Here is a 19,747-nt window from a genome sequence, read left to right on the forward strand (position 1 = left end):
TTGTTCAATAAGCTGCCTGAGAAAGAGTACCAACACAAACATTCTCAGTGCAGGAGAGTTAGTATATGTACAAAGTTCAGCATCAATTTCAGAAATGCTCTGTGAACTTTACAAAAAACTTTTGAGGAGCGAAAAGCCTTTAAGCCATCTATCTGTACTAAAAAAATAATGAATACACCAATTCATACAGAGCAGTCTTAGATTCTCCTCTAAATAAGCACTTGCCTTAATAATATTCTTAAGTGAATATTTGTATTTCAGGAAAAACAAGTCAATTCTAAGGCTACCCTCATTTCAAGACACATGCTCTAAATCCACTGCGCTGACATTTCTTATTTTAAATCAATATGCTTTATAGAAGTTTTCTGAGATCAGTCAACATTTAAAAGTGAAAATACTTTAGAGTTCAGTATATAACAGAGGTAAGAACTTTCACTGATAGTAAAAAGAAGTGTAACTCAAAAACATTATCTATATATGCTTGCAATTTAATTTTAAGAATTATACTAATAGGAATATCATCTTGCAATTCCTTATTACATGTTACTATCAATTAACATTTTCTATTTTAATCATATTAACTTTAGGGTCACATTAAGACTTTATTTTTTGCTGCATAATTCTCTGTCATTTCTTTGGTGGACTGAAAGAGAAAAGAAATGGAGATACATCAGAGAGCTTTACTTCTTCCTTGAAGCTAAGTCACACTTTTTAACTGCCTTAATTTCAAAAATGGAGCATAAGCTCAGATGACCAAATTATCTAAGCAAAAAGTGGAAGTGTTTTTTTTTTCCTTTGTTCTATTCTTTTCAATGCAAAAATATTCATCTAGCATAATCTTAATGAAGAGAATAGAAAGGAAGTGAGAAGGCAATTCTAAAATAATTTCCAAGTGCTGTGCGTGTATGTGCACGTGTGTGCGTGTACTCACACCTGACAGCAGCAGCTTCCTCACTGGCCACGTTCCACCTACATATTCATGTGTCTATTTACTCTGTAAAAGAGTTCTAAATATGACTCAAAACCTCCTTGACCCTCATCTTTCATTACATTTGCCTACTGAGAATTTTGGAGAAGAATGACACTGGCTTTGCACTCAGCTTCGTGTTTTCAGCGAATGCAGCAATAGCTACCTGTAACAAACGCTCTCAGTGCAGGGACCGTGCACTCTCACAATGACAAAGACGTGCTGGAAGTGGGATCGAATGTTCTTTGGGCTGAATGGTTGTGCTCCAGGCTCCTGGAAAACTATTGTCACAATATCATTGCCAATATGTCGTTTTCTCAGAAGCTTTAATGAGGAAAGGAAAAGAAAAAAAGGTTAAAACAGGCTTTTCACAAATTTCCAATTATTTATTTCTCATTATTATAAATTACTATTGCTCATTTTCTTTTCCCATGTGATACTTCAAGCGGAAACGTGAAACAATTGAGGGTGATATAACAAGTACCAGAATTAGTTGTTCACCTAATAAATTTCAGGCATGGTCGTTTTCATAACAATTTCATTTCTATGTGTAGCATACAGGGCAAATTTATAAGGGAAAATTTTAAGCTAAACAAAGGGGAAAAACAAATCCTGTGAGTATCAAGAGTAATCAGTGATACATGGAAGCAGGAAAACATCCTCCATTTCACACCTTTTTACAAGCCAGTGGTATGTTCTATTTCAAGTTGAAAATAAGTTGTCATTGTCCTTAAGACACGCTATAAATAATTTCCTGGTAGGCTTCTTTCACTAAATATAAGACTATAGTACAAGAGAAGGTGAGCTACAGAGCAGTAGAATATTCAGTGTACAAAAGCAAACAAAAAAGAATTCCATGTTATCTTTTATTGTAAAACAAAAATCCCTATTTTATTTGCAGAAGTACAAAGTGCCCTTTCTAGAATAAAATGCATATACATCATACAAAACAATATGGCTTAGTGTTTAACAAGAGCAGGTACTTCAGTGGAACAAAGCAGTTCAGCCTAAATAGTATAATACAGGTTTTTTTTAAAAAAGGAAAATAAAGGATCTTGACTCACATACTCTTATGTAGTGTGCTGGACCACCCACTCATTATCTCTGTGCATATTACAATTTGCTGTAGGCAAACCTGTGGTGTTTTTTTCAAGGGCAATTGACTTAGCTGTAGAAGGTTTAAAATTATTTAAAATCATCAGGTACACTGTGGTCCTTCTGACATGTGCTACTGACATTACTGCATACTATTTACATCAAAGTAATGCACAGTTAAATAGAAAACAGTCCAATGGAGAAAAATCTATGATGTACCTACAATCATCTGCTTTGCTCATCTCCCTGACACAGAGACAGCCACCTTTACTTTTGATTCATTAAGTGTTTTTTTGCTAGCAACCAATAAAAGCTGTCATAAACACTCAATAGTTCATCTACTTCTGAGCCCATCTTACCTGTTGCTTGTTGTTTGGAGTATATGGCAACATAGTAGAAACATGGAACATGATTTCATAGTCCTTGTATGTTGTGTACAGAGAGTGAGTGCCTGTTGAATCAGCTGCAGTTAAAGAAGACAAAAGGAGTAATTTTTTTTAAAGAAAAAAGGTTTAAAAACAAAGTTTCATTATTATGAAAATAAAAAAATTCAGCCAAGACAAGAATTTTTATTCATCCTCAATCCTAGGTGAAATATCAGCAAGTAAGAAAATACTCAGAGTTTATTCACCTGCCAAAGTAAGTGTCACATAAAGACAGCCTGTGCACTCTTACATACTTTTCCCAGACAAAAACTTGTTAGGAATAGGGAATTTATACCAGAAGACCCTGAAGAAAGCCTACGTAAGTGTGAAAAATGACAACAAAGTCTGAGAAAATTTTCAGGCACCACCCAGTATTTCAGAATGAAACTGAACTGTAAGGAATGTGAAAAAGACTTCAGAAAGGAATGCAGACAGATACTGAAAATGAATGCCATGATCTCATGCATAATTAAACAGCAAAGGACCTATAACCCACCATAAGAACAGGATGAGTTCTCTTAAGCATAAACATCAGGAGTTGAAATTAACTGAATGAAATTAGATAGCACCTTCACTACAACAGCTGCTTTATGGACAGGAACAGTCCAAACCCCACAAAGGATGCCAGCATGCTTATAACTGATGATGGAAAAAGCCCACAAAAATTATATTATGATGCTGGTATATTAATCTAAGGTAATCTCACCTGTTTTGAGTTCTGGCCACCCTATTTTAAAAGTTAGAGAAGAAAGAGAAAGGATCCAGAAACAGGCCACAGAAATAATTAAATGTGGATGGAGAGACTTCCATGTTGAGAGAAAATAACTAAAACTAGGTAAAGTTATCTAAATATCTAAAACTAGACACTAGAGATAAAAACTAGGAAGTTTAGAAAGAAAAAAAAAAATAACAGGGGGATATTACTCAGTTTACAAAGTATTAGATGAAAACAACGCTTGATTACAGGCAAATTGTGAACATGTTTTCACTTTCTTTCACTCTAAAAAGTGACCTCAAAAAATATGCCATGAACTTCAGCAGCAATATATTTAAATATGAAATAGTGAGTATATATCTATTAAATACAACTGAAGCTCACAGTGCAAAAAAAGCCTGCTTTCAAACACAATTTGAAAAATAATGAGCTTTATATATGGAAAAGAAAGCATTCTGGCTATTTGAAGTTATGTAAACATGCTACTAAATTATATAATCCCAGCTATTTATAACAATGTATTTTAAAAAGCTGTTAAAAACTCTATCTTGGCATTTTCATTAGGAGAGAAATTATATTACTAAGATAACAGATTTGAGGTTTGTGATGCATTTACAGTAACAAATATACAGTTTATTTACCCAGATTTTGAGTACAAATATTGAGATGTTTGTTCCATGTCAGATTCAGAATAATAAAACAGAGGTAGTTTTACTGTAAATGAAACACAAAATGATCTGTAAAATGAAATGGAAAGTTTTCTATATCGTAGCCACATAGAAATTTTGTACTTCCAAATCACCTATCTATAACAAAAAGGGAATTAGAAACAAAAGAGTCCTACAATCTAAATATTATTTTTTAATTATTTAATAGTAATATTAAGTATGCTAATTATTTTCTTTTTAATGCTAATTAGAACACCAGGACAGCTGAAAGGGGTTCATTTCATCTTGCACAGCCTCTCTCCTCTGCCTGCTAGCTGCAGTGCACACCCAAGGAGGACAGATACACCCAAAAGTCACATAAACATCAATGCAACTTCATAACAGCTTCATCTGTTGAACTGTAAATATACCGATTTGTACATCATCTTTTAGAAGGAGAGCATACAAAAGTATTACAAATAATTGGAAAGAGGAGCAGGTGCAAAAAGATAGGGGAGTAAGACAGTGGAAGGCAGGCCTCCAAAGAGGGGAAGGAGCTCAAAAGGTATTGGGGGAATAAAGTAATTCTGACAAAAAAAATATTACAGAACACCTACATATTTAGGCCAAACTTGTAACTTCTCTGGCAGGATTTAATTTTGGGCAGAAAAATATTTTCTGAGAACAGCATTGATTCTGCAATCTATATAATCAGGTTACAATCCAAATGACACATTTAGTAATTCCAGTTATTTCCAAGCACTTTACAGTTCTTCCTATTCAAATCCAACTACCATCACAAGTTCATATGCACTACAGATTTTGTGCATCTCTCTCACCATTCAGCTTTTTTGAAGTCCAGAATATTCTTCCTGAAGTACACCACCATAACTGCAGGTGTTTGCTTTAAATCAAATCACAGCTATTGCAATAAAATCCAAGACTGTGCACTGGAATAACATCCATCATTTCAAGGTCAAAACTGCAAGCCAGCACTGCAATCTATTTCAATTTCCTTCTATTTAACACAGGCCTGAGGGATCGTCAAATTCATTAGCACCTTTTTACACTGAAGACATCCCCTCTGGCCACCAGTTTATGGCATAGCTACTTCATGACGCTTTCCCAGCCTTGCCCCATTACTGGATCTGGCTACTTAGCTAAGTAGCTGATCCTTTATCCCTTCCATCATTAATCACCTCTAAAAATCCACCTTAGTCTTTTGTTCTTCCAATGATTCACAGCTATATTCACAAGGATTACAGATTCACGTTTGAAGTTGGTTTTTTTCCTAAGAACAATAGTGCTCAAAACTGTGGCAGACACCACCAGCACACTGCTGACTGAATCCACAGGACTGTGTCAGCCTTCTTCTACAGCAGTTTAACCTCTGTGCTAGAAAACTCTATAAAAACACTTAAGAGTAGAAAATCTGACTCCCTGTTTCAAAGAAAAACATTCCAAGGAATTGTAGGAGAATGAAAAGTAAATTACACTGATAAGGCAGGACAACCATTACCACAACCTGCAGTAAGGCTCACAATAAAAAGCGTAAGAACAAATATTTTCAGAGCTTAATGTTGCTTCCCTCTACCTTTGCTTTGTCAGCAGCTGTCAACACTGCTCTTCTGTTATACACAAGGATTACACCAAGCACCCACGATCAACTTCTACAATACCTAAGTTGTTTTCAGACAGAAATGAGGACAGAATCTTTTATTTTGTATCACACAAAAGTATATGTGCAACACAAACACAGAGAAATGCAGAAGCATTTTCCCCCATCCCTATTTCTGCTTCTTAAGCAATTTAATATCTTAAGATTTGTTGGTCTCCCAACAAAAGTCTCAGACCCACGAGTGAGTCTATCATTTCCACAAAGTTGGAAAGATGTTATAGTTATATGCAAGTTATAAAAAGGTAATCTATCTGTATTATTTCACTACAAACATTGGAGTTTCTTGACAAGCCCTAAATGAAATGTCAATTTGAAGTCCATTCATTCCCTAGATTATCTATTTAATAGTTTATGGGTTTATATTTTTGTGTCTTAATCAGAAAATCATGCAGTATATAAACATCAGAAACCTACCCTTATTAGCTTAGTTTATAATCTTATCAAATTGATAAACCATGAAATTCCCAACTCATATTAATCAATTTCCCTTATTTTCCACATCAACCACACTACCACTCTGTTGGACACACAATCCTTGTTACCAAGCCTAGCATTATCAAGCTGATCCCACTTACCAATTTAAAGTATCAAGAAGCAAGACTAAGTGAGAGGGAGGGAAATAAAGCATGCATTACAACTGGAAAATAAAGTAAAATGTCTGAAGTTATAATTTGAAAGATCACTGTGATGTTTATTACTTTAAAGTGATGCCCATAAGCTTCCTAGTCACCGTGGGATAGGTGACATTTTCAAGCTCTATTTCCTATCCAAAGTCTGCAGGCTGCCAGGCGATAGACTGTTTCCCCTCTGGTAATTCTAGAAATAAACAAACAAAACTTGAAAAGTAGCATCTCTTTTTCACAGTGGTACGGGCAGAGATCCAAAACTAAAGCCCTTGAAGGATCCAATACACTTAAATAGGCTTCCAGTTAATAGTATGCATGAGATTCCTCCTTTTAAGGAATTGGCTCTGTTATGGACACTAACTGATTAGGACCCCAACTCTAAAAATTTCTAAGAATAACTGTTCTGAACCTGTCTTTTGCTAGAGCAACTTTACTTTTCTAAATTTGCGTAAATTAAAAATATTGTGAATATTTCCATTGTACATATACAAATAATTTCATCTCCAGGCAGAGAAAAACCTTTCCATGTGCAACTGCTTTTCACAGCTTGCCAAGTATTGTCAAAGGTACAGAAACTACCAAAGTAATCTACATAGATCTGACCTTTCTGACAAGGCAAAGAAGAGACACTTGTTTTTAAACACATCTTTGCAATCAACTGTCCTGTCACTGAACAGAATTCTTGTGCAGGAAAATTTCCTGAGTAGGGAGATTGCAAGAATTATTTTGAGACAGGGCTCTCTAGCAACAGAAGAGCAGAGAGCTGGAAGATGGAGCAGCTCACATCCTAGCTGTAGACCTAGCTGTTTCAACAAAACCTGTAAACCTAAGTCACAGTAAAAAACCACACCCCCCTCCTCTGCCGGTCTCTGTGTTAAGGCCAAGGCAAAAGGACTGACTGATTACTTAGGGTAGCTATGGAAAATGTATTGCCTGGCTGTACTCTGCTCTTGACATATTCCCCAACCTGAGATGCAGCTCTTGTGACCATATCTGGTCTTTAGCACTTCTACCACAAAGTGGCTTTCTTCCCCATTTCCTGTGCAGAATATGCTTTAAGTGTTTCCAAATGCAGCTATCCAAAGAGCTGTGTTGTCCACCTTCTTTCAGCATTTCCATCTGTGCTTAGCACACTGGCAGAAAGGAGAACACACCACCATCAAGATCAATTAGAAATGTCTGCTGCCATTGTTCACATTTGCTGCTGTTTAAACCTACTCATTAAGAACTCATGTATGCTCACATGTGTGGTTTTTTCAGTAATCCTGCAGGCAATCTAACTTGAAAGATTTCAGACAACTTAAAGAGTTCTTAAGCAGCTCTGGCTGATGAGGTTCCACATATGTGAGGCTGTAAACCTTGACTGAAAGTAAATGTAGGAAATCCTTCATGAAAGCAGCAGTTTCCACTTAGAGGATTTCCTGTCCTCTATGGTCATACTGAAGTGTTCACACACAGACCTTTTGTACTTTTAGATACAGGATGGAGCAAGAGTGGGTCTACTGGGCAATGTGAAAAAGATATGCCAGCACTCAACATGGAGGAGAAATCTTCATTACAAGAAGGTTAACTCTCAAAACCAGGAAAGATTCAGTCAACTTAAAGGTTCCATTCAACAGCTACTAGATTGTAGTACATAAACTCAAAGCCTGACAAAATTCTATCCTTGAGTCAGAAGCAACAAGAAGGAATTCAAAACATCCCTGGAAAATTCTGCTGTTCAGAAGAAAATTTTTTTAAAAAGTACTTAGAAGACATTTACAGCTTTCTTGGGTATATTTGAGCAGATGAATCAACCCAATCATACAGCATTTACACAAACCAGTGTGTGTGGACTGACACCAAAATATGGGTCATATTCCTTTTCTTCACATCTTAACTAACCCAGAAGAAAGGGAAGAGAAGATCTTGCTTTAATAACTGAAAATAACAAAGTCACAATATAAAACCAGAAGCTAAATAAATGTCTTCTCTGTTTTCCATACCCATTTGATTTTTGACCTAGCTTATCTTTATAGCCAATAAAATGACAGTTCAGAGCTGTGCAACAGGAAAACTCAACTTGAGAATTATATGTATTTCCTACAAGAGAGCTGGTGAGGGACTTTTCCCAAGGACATGTAGTGATAGGAGAAGGGGCAATGATTTTAAACTGAAGAAGGGCAGGTCTGTATTAAATATTGGGAAGAAATTCTTTAGTGTGAGGCACTGAACAGGTTGCCCAGAGAAGCTGTGGATGCCCCATCCCTGGAAGTGTTCAAGGCCAGGTCAAGATGGATCTTTCAGCAACCTGCTCTAGTGGAAGGTGTCCCTGGTCATGGCTGGGGGGTTGAAATGAGATGATCTCTCAGGTCCCTTCCAACCCAAACTATTCTATGTGTCTATAAAATGCTCTCAAGGAAGGAGATAAAACAGAGGGAATAGAAGTACTGCAAGTGTAAAAAAGCAGGCTCAATGTTAAATATGTGCAAAATATGTATTAATTTAGGTTTAAAACCAAATGAGGCTTCAGAACCCTCTGAGGACTGATGATCAGACTGGTCAAGAACAACCTGAGGAGATGGCCATGCAATTGCTGTAGGAATTAAGAACAGAATATAGAATGACGAAGGATTAAAGCACAGCAAGGTATTCTGTTTGTGCCAGGAGACCCATGACAAGACCACAGCTTCTGCTGCACTAAAGCTGATGAATGCTTTTCAGCTTTCATGAATCGAACTCCTTATTTCATTCCCTTTGCTACAAGTGAACAAAATAGCAGAAGATCTCCATAGGAACTGGTTAGCTCCAGTATTCACAGAATAGGAATACAAGACAAAACTTCCCCAAGTAATTTAAACAGATCTACAAATTGAATGCAGCATGTGCTGGCTGATAAACAGGTATTTCACATGACTGATTCCAAATGCAGGGAGTTTCTTTTATAGTTACGGTCACCCAAGATCATCTTACCACTGCATTTTGTTGCAATATGTTTTACAGTTAGAGCTGATAACATAGCTGCCAAATCCAGTTTAATTTCCATAACTCAAAAAAGAAAAAGCACAGAGGGAGGAATACATTTGACAGGATGACTAAGACAAAACTGCCTAGAAGAAAAACTGCATGCAACAGACATCAGAAAAGCAGTACATCAACCTTTCAAGGTGGAGTGACATAGATGGGTACATGAAACATTTTGGAGACAGTCTGTAAGTGCATTATTTAAAAAAAAAAAAAAGACATACCAGCTGTATTGATTAGCCTTAAGACAGCACACCGATGATAGATTTGCAATACCAACAACTGTTTGTTCTTAATTACTGGTTTCTTGTACCTTTATTGATAATTTCATACCAAATGAGTACCAAACTCCAATTATCAGAGTTGAGAGACCATATGAGTACTTAAATTACACACGTGCTCTGCTTTCACTTATATTAAGCAACTGCCTTCCTACAGCAAAGATGCTATTTTTAAGAACTCTCTTGAAAAAGACAGTTAGCAGCCATATCAAGCATTTTGTTCACTTAAGGGGGAAAAAATAATGAAAAAGTCTTACTTTTTGTATCCAGTTGAGCACGGTACTTATCAAATCCCTTGAGTCGAACACGCTCTCCCAAGAGCTGAAGAAACTCCTCAAAGGCTGGACCTGCTGATTCGTTATTATACATTTCCTCTTCTGTGCTTTGCCCAGCTTTGCAGTACATGATACCCACTTTAAGTTGGTAACTTAACTGCAAAAGGAAAAAGATTAAAATTTTATGTGTATACCAAGTGATGAAGCAACTTATACACTGAATTCACTTCCCACGTTTTCATAAACCCATAGTTCATGAATGAAAAAATACCTAATATTCATTCTAATTTCAAAAGTTAGTCTAGTTCCAAATACTCTAATTGTTTTCTATTGTAACTGCCTCGATGATAAGATTTAATCTGAAGATGTCAAAATGCTGCCTGAAGGGAAACAGACATGAATGTTGCTTATTTCTAGGAGGACAACACTGCAGCTTGCAAGTGAATGTCTAACACTGAACCACATGGGAAGCACTGGCTGAGTAATGCCAGGAACTTGACTCTTACTCAGGCTGGTACCATGACTGCCATCCTATGCTAAGCCTTCCATGCAGAAGGGTAGGGCACATCATGTGCTTGTTTCTTAAACAAGTGACAAAATTAACTCTCTTTCATTTCAAAAAGAAGATAAAAATTATTCACCTTTTAGCACATTCATCTGCTAGCAATCATGAAAAACTCCATGACGTTCAGTTGGTCCTCCCTGACTTAAATATGATGATAGTAACAAAAAAATCTGCTAAATTGAAAAATGCTGGTCATACCTCGAAGGTACTATTTACTACCATAGATCTTCAAATACACTTGTGCTTTTAATTTTCATTTTCCCTCTAATTTGGAAGCTGATGTTCCTAATACAGCAGAAGCTGAAGATGTAAATAAAGTAATTTTTTACCCAACCATAATTGTGATTCTTCAAAGCAAACTGTTCCTACCAATTCCAAATTGATACACACACCCACAAAAGGAGTATACTGTCATCATTTACATCTGGACTACAGATAGACAAGTCACAGAAGGGAAGAAAGCAGCATCCACAGCCATTTACTGCTGTCTCCAACAAAACCAATTTCACAGGCAGGAACTCTGAAGGAGCACAGGGAAGAGCCTTGAAGTGTATGCATAAAATGCATCTGGCAGAAATGCATCCTTATTGCCCATACATCCTCCCATACATGAATTTTTGCAGAGGCTCTATTTCAAATAAACCAGATATGCCAGTATGAAATCGTAAGAATCTATCACAACTGGCATGAGATTTACAAGTTTGGGCTACAGGTTAGTGGGAAGTGAAAACAGTTGTTTGCAAGAGCACCAGAAGCAAAGTTATCTGAATATACTGTAATTTGCTCTCAGAAGATTCTATCCCAAGCCATGAGGAAAAGGATTTTGAACTTGCTAGGATGATGCGGACACATTATGGAACTGAAATTCACTCATTTTAACCTATTATATTTATGGTGGCATAATTTAAAGAACAGCCTCAGAAGTGGTCCTACTGTGTCTCTAAAGAAAGTAAATTTTAAAATTCAAAAACTCTGGAAATTGCTACCAAGGACAAATGATGATGGGGATAAAGTATTAGCAACAGGAAATCAAGGAGGGAAAAAGAAGACTAAAGATAACCTGGCTTGTTTAGTCCTGCTGAAGAAGTCATTATATATAATAAGTAACAGTTCTAGGCTGCTTTTTCCCCCAATACAGAATATCCCATATTTTATCATCTGACACACTGATTTGCAACTTCTAAACATGTCCAAATTTCTTACAACAAAACTCAAGTACAGCACAAGATCATGAAATGGTTTGGTTGGAAGGCACCTTAAGGATCATGTAGTTCCTGAAGTCCTGATGTGGGCAGCAGGGACATTTTCTACTAGACCAGGTTACTCAACTCCACATCAACCTGACTTTTAACACTTTGAGGGATGGGACATGGCCAGCTTGGCAATCTGTCCCAGTGCCTCCTGCTGACATGTGGTGAGGGAGGAGAGAGGAGGGAAGCAAGGAAGGGTGGTGACAAGTGGCACTGCTGCTGTTCCTAAGGAACAACTGCCATCACTTTGCGTACCATCAGCAGCAGGTCCTGTCTTGGACCATTCAGGCAACTGCTGCTCAGATGTGCCTTCTCCAGTCCCACAGAAATGGGATGGATCCAAGTGCTTCATGGAACCAACACCTTAGCTGTACTGCTAACTACAGTAACTTCTAGTAATTTCACTTAAAGAAGTTAGGACAAAGAAAATTATTCCCATGCAGCACACTTGCACTATTTAAGCTCCAACTTTAGGTGAAGGAAGTATTTTCAAGGGCATAAATATAAATGGGATCTGCAGCACCAATGAGCAAGCAAACAACTGTGTTTTATTGCTTTGAAAATGTCAGCCTAAGAAACTAAACAAGGACTATGCAAAGAGCAGGATATGCCTTCTAGCTGTGTTTCTAGATTTGCTAATTTTTGGAAAAAAACAGTTTCCTTAAGGACAACACAAGTTGGCATTTCTGAATCAAAAAGAGCAGATCTGGAGAAAGGCATGCAGTCCCATTATTAGACCTCCTTCTGATAAATCTGCAGTCCTTAGAAGTGTATTAACTACATGAAAAAGCTAAAAAAAGAAGTTGAAGCACAAATTCTGTTGTGGTAAAACTACTAAAGTAGCATCTTCATTTTAATAATCTGAAAGTATTTACATATTCATATATGTGGGAAAAGTGCACTTTAAGTATTTATCTAGCACCCAGGCAAGACAGCAAAAAGTGTATCTTGGATTTATTCAGTCAGCAAGTTTGTATTATGAACTGGGAATTATATTAAGAACCAAGTGACATTTTTCAGTATTTCTGTGAATGAGTAATTGCTGTAAAGATTAGCTTCAACTGAAATAAATCAGTAATTGCCCTAATATTCAAATTTTTAAATCATATTTGGAAGCAAACTTACAGCAACCTACCATGAGCTCTGCATTCAAGACAAAGATTAGTAGACAGTGATTAGCAAAGAAGCTAGTGCAGCCCTAGGAAATGATTGGATTGCTGTTCAACACAGAACCATTCAAATGAATGCATTTTAATAAATCCAATAAAAGAACAGCTAGGTGACAAGCAATGTGGACCATATGTATGAACAGCAGATGTTACCACTTTAGCAATCTAAGAGGAAGTAAGGAATGAGCAACTTTCACATGCACCACCAGTACAAAACTAGGGCAAGAAAAATATTCCCATTCTAACACTGAATGACATATGCAGATATTGAAAGAGTAGAAGAGACAGAGCTCAGCCATAAGAGTGATATGAAATGCAGAGAAAATATGTTGCAGTGAAAGACTTGAAAAGTGCAATCTGTTTAGTTTATCATAAACAAGACCAACAGATGATATAATCACTGCATACAAAAACCTTTGCTGGAAAAAAAATCTCACACCAAAATGACTTTTAAGATGTAGCAGAGAAAAATATCAGAAGTCTTAAAGCTGAAGGCAGATAAATTTGAATGAAGTGTAAATTCTTAAATATGAAAACAAGCAACTGCTTTAAGACCTCACTCAAATAGAAAAAGATATCTTATTCTAATGAAAACTGATGCATACAAATTTGGCATGTTGAAGGGATTCCTGAGTGAAATTTAATGGCTAAGTCAGGCTAAGGTGACATTATAATCTTAACTCTTAAATTTACAAAACATTTTATCTGCTATATCAAACAGGCACCTGTTCATGCTGTAATGAAACAGTGTGACACTCAGCAAGAAGAAGTGATCAACATTCTGTGTACTTAATTAGTAGAGCAGCTGCTACCCAATTTTTGTTAGCTTAGAATTGAAAAAATGCAGCTTCTAATTAGTACAGAGTGTACTTATCTTTTTCGGCTAGAAGTGTCAAACTGTTTCATTACCAGAAAAACAGAAAATACTTTGATGCAGATAATAAAAATTTAACTGTCACTTGCCCTTAATGATTTTTAAAAGTTGAAGTATTAGAAAACCATACTATGGGAGCTTAATAACATACAGGATATGAACTAAGGATAATTTAACCTCACAGTTTTGTTAGATGTCACAGAATCATAGAGTGGTTTGTGTTGGAAGGGTACCTGAAAGATCATCCAGCTCCAAACCCCTTGCCACAGGCAAGGACACTTCTCACTAGACCAGGCTACTCAGAGCCCCACCCAACCTGGCCTGGAACACTTCCAGGATGGGGCATCCACAGCTTCTCTGGGGAACCTGGTCCAGCCCTCACCACCCTCACAGCGAAGAACTTCCTCCTAATATCTACTCTAAACCTACTCTCTTTCAGTTTGAAATTATTCCCCTTTGTCCTGTCACTCTGTGCTATTGCTAAAGTCCCTCTCCCTCTTTCTTACAGGTTTCCTTCAGGTACTGGAAGGCCACAATTAGGTCACACCAAGCCTTCTCTTACAGGATGAACAATCCCAGTTCTTTCAGCCTTTCCTCACAGCAGAGGTGCTCTTTCCCTCTAATCATCTTGGGGCCCTCCTCTGGACTCACTCCAACAGGTCCCTTTCCTTTCTGCTGCAGACCCCAGAGCTGATGCAGGGTTCCAGGTGGGGTCTGAGCAGAGCAGAGGGGCAGAATCCCCTCCCTGCCCTGCTGCCCAGGCTGCTCTGGATGCAGCCCAGGACACATCTGGTTCTCTGGGCTGGCAGTGCCCAGAGTCTGGACCCCTGCTGGGTCATGTCCAGCCTCTCACCCAGCAGCACCCCCAGGTGTGTCTCAGCAGGGCTGCTCTCAATCTGTTCAGTCCCCAGGCTGTAAATACTAAAAGTACAACATCCAGGTGCAGCATTTTGCTCTTGCTTATCTTAAACCTCATGAGATTCCCATGGGGCCACTTGTTGAGCTTGTCCAAGTCCCCCTGGATGGCATCCCATCATTCAGGCATGGCAGCCACACCATTCAGCTATACCTAATTTGCTGAGGGTACACTCAATCCCTTCATCTATGATATTAATGAAGATACTAAGTCCTACTATGGACCAGAGATACACCACTTGTTCCTGATGTCCACCGTAACTCTCAGCCATTAACCATTACCCTTTGGATGTGACCATCCAATCACTTCCTTATGGATCTAACAGTCATGAAATCCAACTCTCTCCGATTCAGAGAGAATGATGTTGTGGGGACCATGCCCAGAAGTCCAGAAAAAGATTATCCTTAACCCCTCCCTTATCCACTGATGTACTTACTCCATCATAGGCCACTGGTTTGGTCAGGCAGGATTTGCCCTTCCTGAAGCTGTGCTGACTGCCTCAAATCCACCTCCCTGTCCTCCATGGATCAGCCTCTAGGAGGATCTGTTCCATGACCTTTCCAAGCACAGAGTGGAGGCTCACATGGTGTTGGATCCCAGGGAATATTCCTTTCCATCCATTTTAAACATGGGTACAAGTTTTCCCTCTTTCAGACTCCTTGGATTTCCCCTGACTATCATCACTTTTCAAATGCTAAGGAGAGCGGCTTGGCAACTACATCAGCCAATTTCTTCAGGACTGGGATGCATCTCACTGTGTCCCACAGACATTATGGACATTGGACATTGACACTGACTTATGTACAAGGACATTCATGTTCATCAGGCGATCACGAACATGATCATTTCCTAAAGTAGGAGGGACCCAGTCCCCATCTTGGGTCCATCCACTCAAGAGGCATGGAAAGATAGGTTGCCAGTGAGGACTAAGGCATGCACACAGCTATAAAATGCCACTACTGAAGTTTATAATCATAAAATTCACTTCAATCATGGACTTTCATTTTGCTAAGTCTAAACTGTAGCACTGATGAGCCTTGGTTCCAGCTTTAAAAGACAAGGAGACTATCACCTCATTGAAAATTAGTCATATGAAGAAAGCCTTAGAATATTTTCCCACGTAGTTTGTTCCAGAGGAAAGAAAAAAAGAACATGAAAAAAACAAAACAAGATAGGTAGCACCCTGGTCATGGTTTAGCCAATGCAGTATTACAGTGAAACATTTAGCACCATGGGAGACTTCTCCTCTTCATAGAATAGCAGTAAGAAAAACAGAACTCCCTCCTTCCCATAATCTTTGAAAAACAATAATGTAGTCTCTTTTAAAGGAAATTTAAATGAACAACTGCCATAACATTAATCTAAAATTTCAGGCTACCTAGAGAAATGACCTTGATTTCATACATCCCAATATTCTGCAAAAACTGGGGGAAATAAATGCAACATAACTCTCCCTACAGATGACAAATTTTAGTTTAAATGAGGCATTTCAACAGACTGACTCTAATCAGGAAATGCTAAAAGATCATTTTGCAACTCATGGCAATAATCTGGCAGATTAAGATAATTTATTTAATTCTGTAACTCTGCACTTACCCCTTGCTCATCAAGCTTCATAAGTTGTTCTGTGACTTTCGGAGTGTTGAAGGCCAGCCTTAGGCAATGGATATTCAGCTCAGGAACCACATACTCCAGCACTTCTTTTAGGGGAAGTCCCCTGGCTGTGCAATGCTTTGCAGTAGAAGGGATAGCATCTTCCAGCACGGAGCCTCTTAATGTCATGAGCTATGCATAGAAAAGAAAAACAGCACATATATTGAATTATGCACTGAGACTGACTAGCAATAGCAATGGAGCTAAACGTACGATTTTTCCAATTTTCAGTAGAGATCAAGGACATGAAGGAATTTCTGTTAGCATGAGACTAACACTGATACACACAATGTCACTCACTGATAACAGTAATCCGACTATTTCAAATGATTCATCAGATTTAAGTTTTACAGGAAACTACTACCTTGAAAATTACTATTAGTATAGTACTTCTATACTATTGAGCATTTAAAAGTAAAAAGTACATTTCTCAGGTATACCCACTGCCACACATAAAAGTGAAGAAAGCAATTTTCCTCCTCTTTCCTTGCATCTAGCTAATATAGCTCCTGTAAGTTTCTCAAGATTTAACCAAAAAACAATCTTCAGCATTTCCTCTGTATTGGATGTTATAGAGTAACTGACAAATATTCTGTGCCAGATAAACATGTAGCATAATTCTGTCAGAAGGTTCCTGGATTATGAAGAAATCTATTATCAATGCTGAAAAGCACATAAACCACATATTCCACCTGGTTTTGCCTGCTCACTTCTATTTTCTTTTACTATCCCCCCTGAACTGCTTACCTCACTGGTTCTGAATATGATCCGGTAGTTGTACTGAGGTCCATTTTCTTTGATTTCCTCTGGCTTCTCTCTTCTTATACTCACAGCTACTGGACCTAGATTCTCATCTGCCCCAAAATAGTTCCAGTGTTCTTGCATATGAGAAGAGGAGAAAAAAAGGAAAAAAAAAAAAAAAGGTCTTACTTTTTACACTTCAACTATATTTTCATGCTTGATTGTTACACTGGAAATAAACTGCCAGATCCACGGAGTCAATAAGAGCATGTCTTCAAGTGGTACCAGGATGTCATTCTTGTGCTTCACTTCTCTCATGAGCTTCTTTTGTACAAAAAGGCTGAGATTCAACATGGCATCTCTGCTTAAATAGGCCCAAAACAGGATACACCTCTTACATCAGCTTTTGAATTACCATCTGTTTCATTCACATTGAACTAAGTAAGTACACCCAATTTCGCCCATTAAAAATAAAAAGAAGGAAGGCAAATGCACCAAAGTGGGAAACTCAACAATCTATGTTAAAATAGAAATGTCAAATAGAATAGAAATGTACTTAGCAAAGGATGCAAATTATTTATTTTTGACTGTTTTTTGCTTTTTCCATACACATTATTCAGTTCTAAAATGGGAAATCTGATGAAGCTGAAAAAAGTTAAAGGCTTGTTCACAGTAAAAATATCAAATCATAGTACCACAGAAAAATAAGGCACGAGAATAAAATGACTAGCATAAATATTGAACAGTGTTCAACCCTTAAAGTGTTAAAAGTTCAGTTGAAAACCTGTCTGGTGGGGAAGGCAGCAGAGAGAATACAGGATTGGTGAAATCACTCACTAGCTGAATAGCAGATTCTTTGAAACATATTTTTATATTTGTCTAACTATAGACATGCAAAGCCAAGCTTTACATGAAAAAAAGTTAGAAAAGCACATTTACAAAAATCAAAGCTCAACAATTGTAGAGATTGGTGTTGAAGGCTCTTCTACAGTACATTTTGAGCATTAAAAAAACTGTCTTGACTGATGACAGAGGTATGTAACCATTAATGCAGCAATATATAAATGAAGCTGCACATATCTTAAGTGACTGCTGAATTTAAATATACATTCCCTAAAAGAAAATTCAAGAGAAAAGTCAAAAAATAGTAGTCAAGCATTGCATGAGAAAAGTAAGTCCCATGTCAACATTTTACAAAAGCTGCATATATGAATGAATATTTTTTACTTCTTTAATTACTTTAAATTCTTTTAAAATTTATAACTTACTGGTTCTTGCAAAATCTCCCTCCAACACACTAAGTGCTTTCACACAGCTGTCCAGCACTTTAAGCCCTTGGGGGCTTTAGTCAAGTCCCCAGTGTCTGGTATTTTATTATCCTTCACTCATTGTTTTCTGTTTAAGATTTCAGAGCATGCCAGACATAAAAGAAACATGCTCTTTACCAAATTCCTCTGCAAGTAATGGAAAGTCAATACTCTAAACAAAGGTCATGAAAATTCAAAATTCTTCTAATAGCTTGTGGAATATTGTGTAAATATTGCCATTAAACTTTGGGTGGTTGAAATGTGAGTGGGAAATTACTAATAAATTAGCTTATCTATATAACCCTAATTACGTTTTCGTACTTGTCCACATATATGAGCCCTGTAAATGCCAGAAATGTTCTGCTGTTCAAAATTTCAAATTATCTTACTAGCACCCTAGTCTTTCTACCTCCTGCATTAAGTAGGTTGTTTTTGTTTGGTTTTTTTCCAGGATGTTTATAGCTTGCCAAACAGTTTGTGGCAGACAAGGTCAATGCGGAATCAGCACAGTCTTGGAGAAAGTCAGAATATTTTTTTAATCAGCATATCATGCAGCTTCCAAAACCTGACATAACTTAGCCGTCTCAACACTAAACTGCTTAGTGACTCAAAAACAGTAATGTGGCTTTGATTTTGTAACAGAAAAACCTGAAGTAAAAAGATATGGTGGTCATGCACACTAGAAGGGTCCAGACAATTCATTAATTTTCTGTATTGACAGCCACACAGATGGTTAAAACTTGCATACCCTGCAACCAGTCTAACCTGCAATTCAGATAGCAAATTTTCTCAGGAGAAATAATTCTACATCTTGAAAACACATTTAAGAAGAGTGGCAAGAGGAATGTTTTAAACTGCATATACATACACAAAATACAAAATACACAGACAATTCTGCATCATTTGATTAAGCTTTTTAATTAGCTCCTATTGCTTTGGAAAAATGCATAAACGAGTGTGGAACTTTACACTTCTCTCCTAAGCAGAAATGTCTTTTATTCTCTTTTTCTTCAGTCTGCAGCAGGCAGCTTCTTTCTTGCTCTCCTTTCCTTCACCCTCTTCTCACATTTCCTACTGGGTTGTTCATTCTTTACTTTCATCTTCAATCTATCTATCTATCTTTCTCCTCCCCTAAACCCCATCTTGGTATTCATTCTGCAAGCTGCAGTATATCCCTGTACCTGACTACTTCTCCTTCTGGTACACTTTCTTGTACCTCCACCTGATTTTCTCTTAAATTCTGCATCTCCTTACATCAAATAATTTTCTCTTTCCAGTGCAGGAAAAAAAGTAGCAAGATTCAAGTGTAAAAAGCTTAATATAAAGGGAGCTAATTAGTTGTTTTATTGGGAAAACAAGGACTATGTCACCATTATAACTCAAGAACTTGATGTCAAACATGAATACCATAGAAGACCAGCTTATTTCTCCACACCATACAGAAGTCAATTGGAAACAACATTTCTTGAGCTTGACATTTGACCTAAACAACTGTTGAAAAATAATTTAATTTACAGACAAGGAGGACAACTAGCAGCAGCCATAAATTAATTTATAAAT

The 19,747-nt window shown here is 37.3% G+C and overlaps 1 protein-coding gene across 2 annotated transcripts in view; it reads right to left on the minus strand.

The window, feature by feature from the left end:
- SIPA1L1 (signal induced proliferation associated 1 like 1) overlaps window positions 1-19,747 on the minus strand; it is a 118,142-nt gene that overhangs the window by 45,654 nt on the left and 52,741 nt on the right. For both annotated transcript variants that reach the window (XM_086894078.1, XM_086894077.1), the window contains exons 3-7: window positions 16,887-17,017; window positions 16,083-16,271; window positions 9,695-9,869; window positions 2,422-2,525; window positions 1,134-1,291 (exon numbers count right to left, since the gene is read on the minus strand). In XM_086894078.1, coding sequence (XP_086750204.1) covers window positions 1,134-1,291; window positions 2,422-2,525; window positions 9,695-9,869; window positions 16,083-16,271; window positions 16,887-17,017 — 757 coding nt within the window. The remainder of the gene's footprint in view (window positions 1-1,133; window positions 1,292-2,421; window positions 2,526-9,694; window positions 9,870-16,082; window positions 16,272-16,886; window positions 17,018-19,747) is intronic.

Source organism: Cyanistes caeruleus, chromosome 6 (genome assembly GCF_971803275.1).
Source record: "Cyanistes caeruleus chromosome 6, bCyaCae1.hap1.1, whole genome shotgun sequence".
Taxonomy (NCBI): Eukaryota; Metazoa; Chordata; class Aves; order Passeriformes; family Paridae; genus Cyanistes; species Cyanistes caeruleus.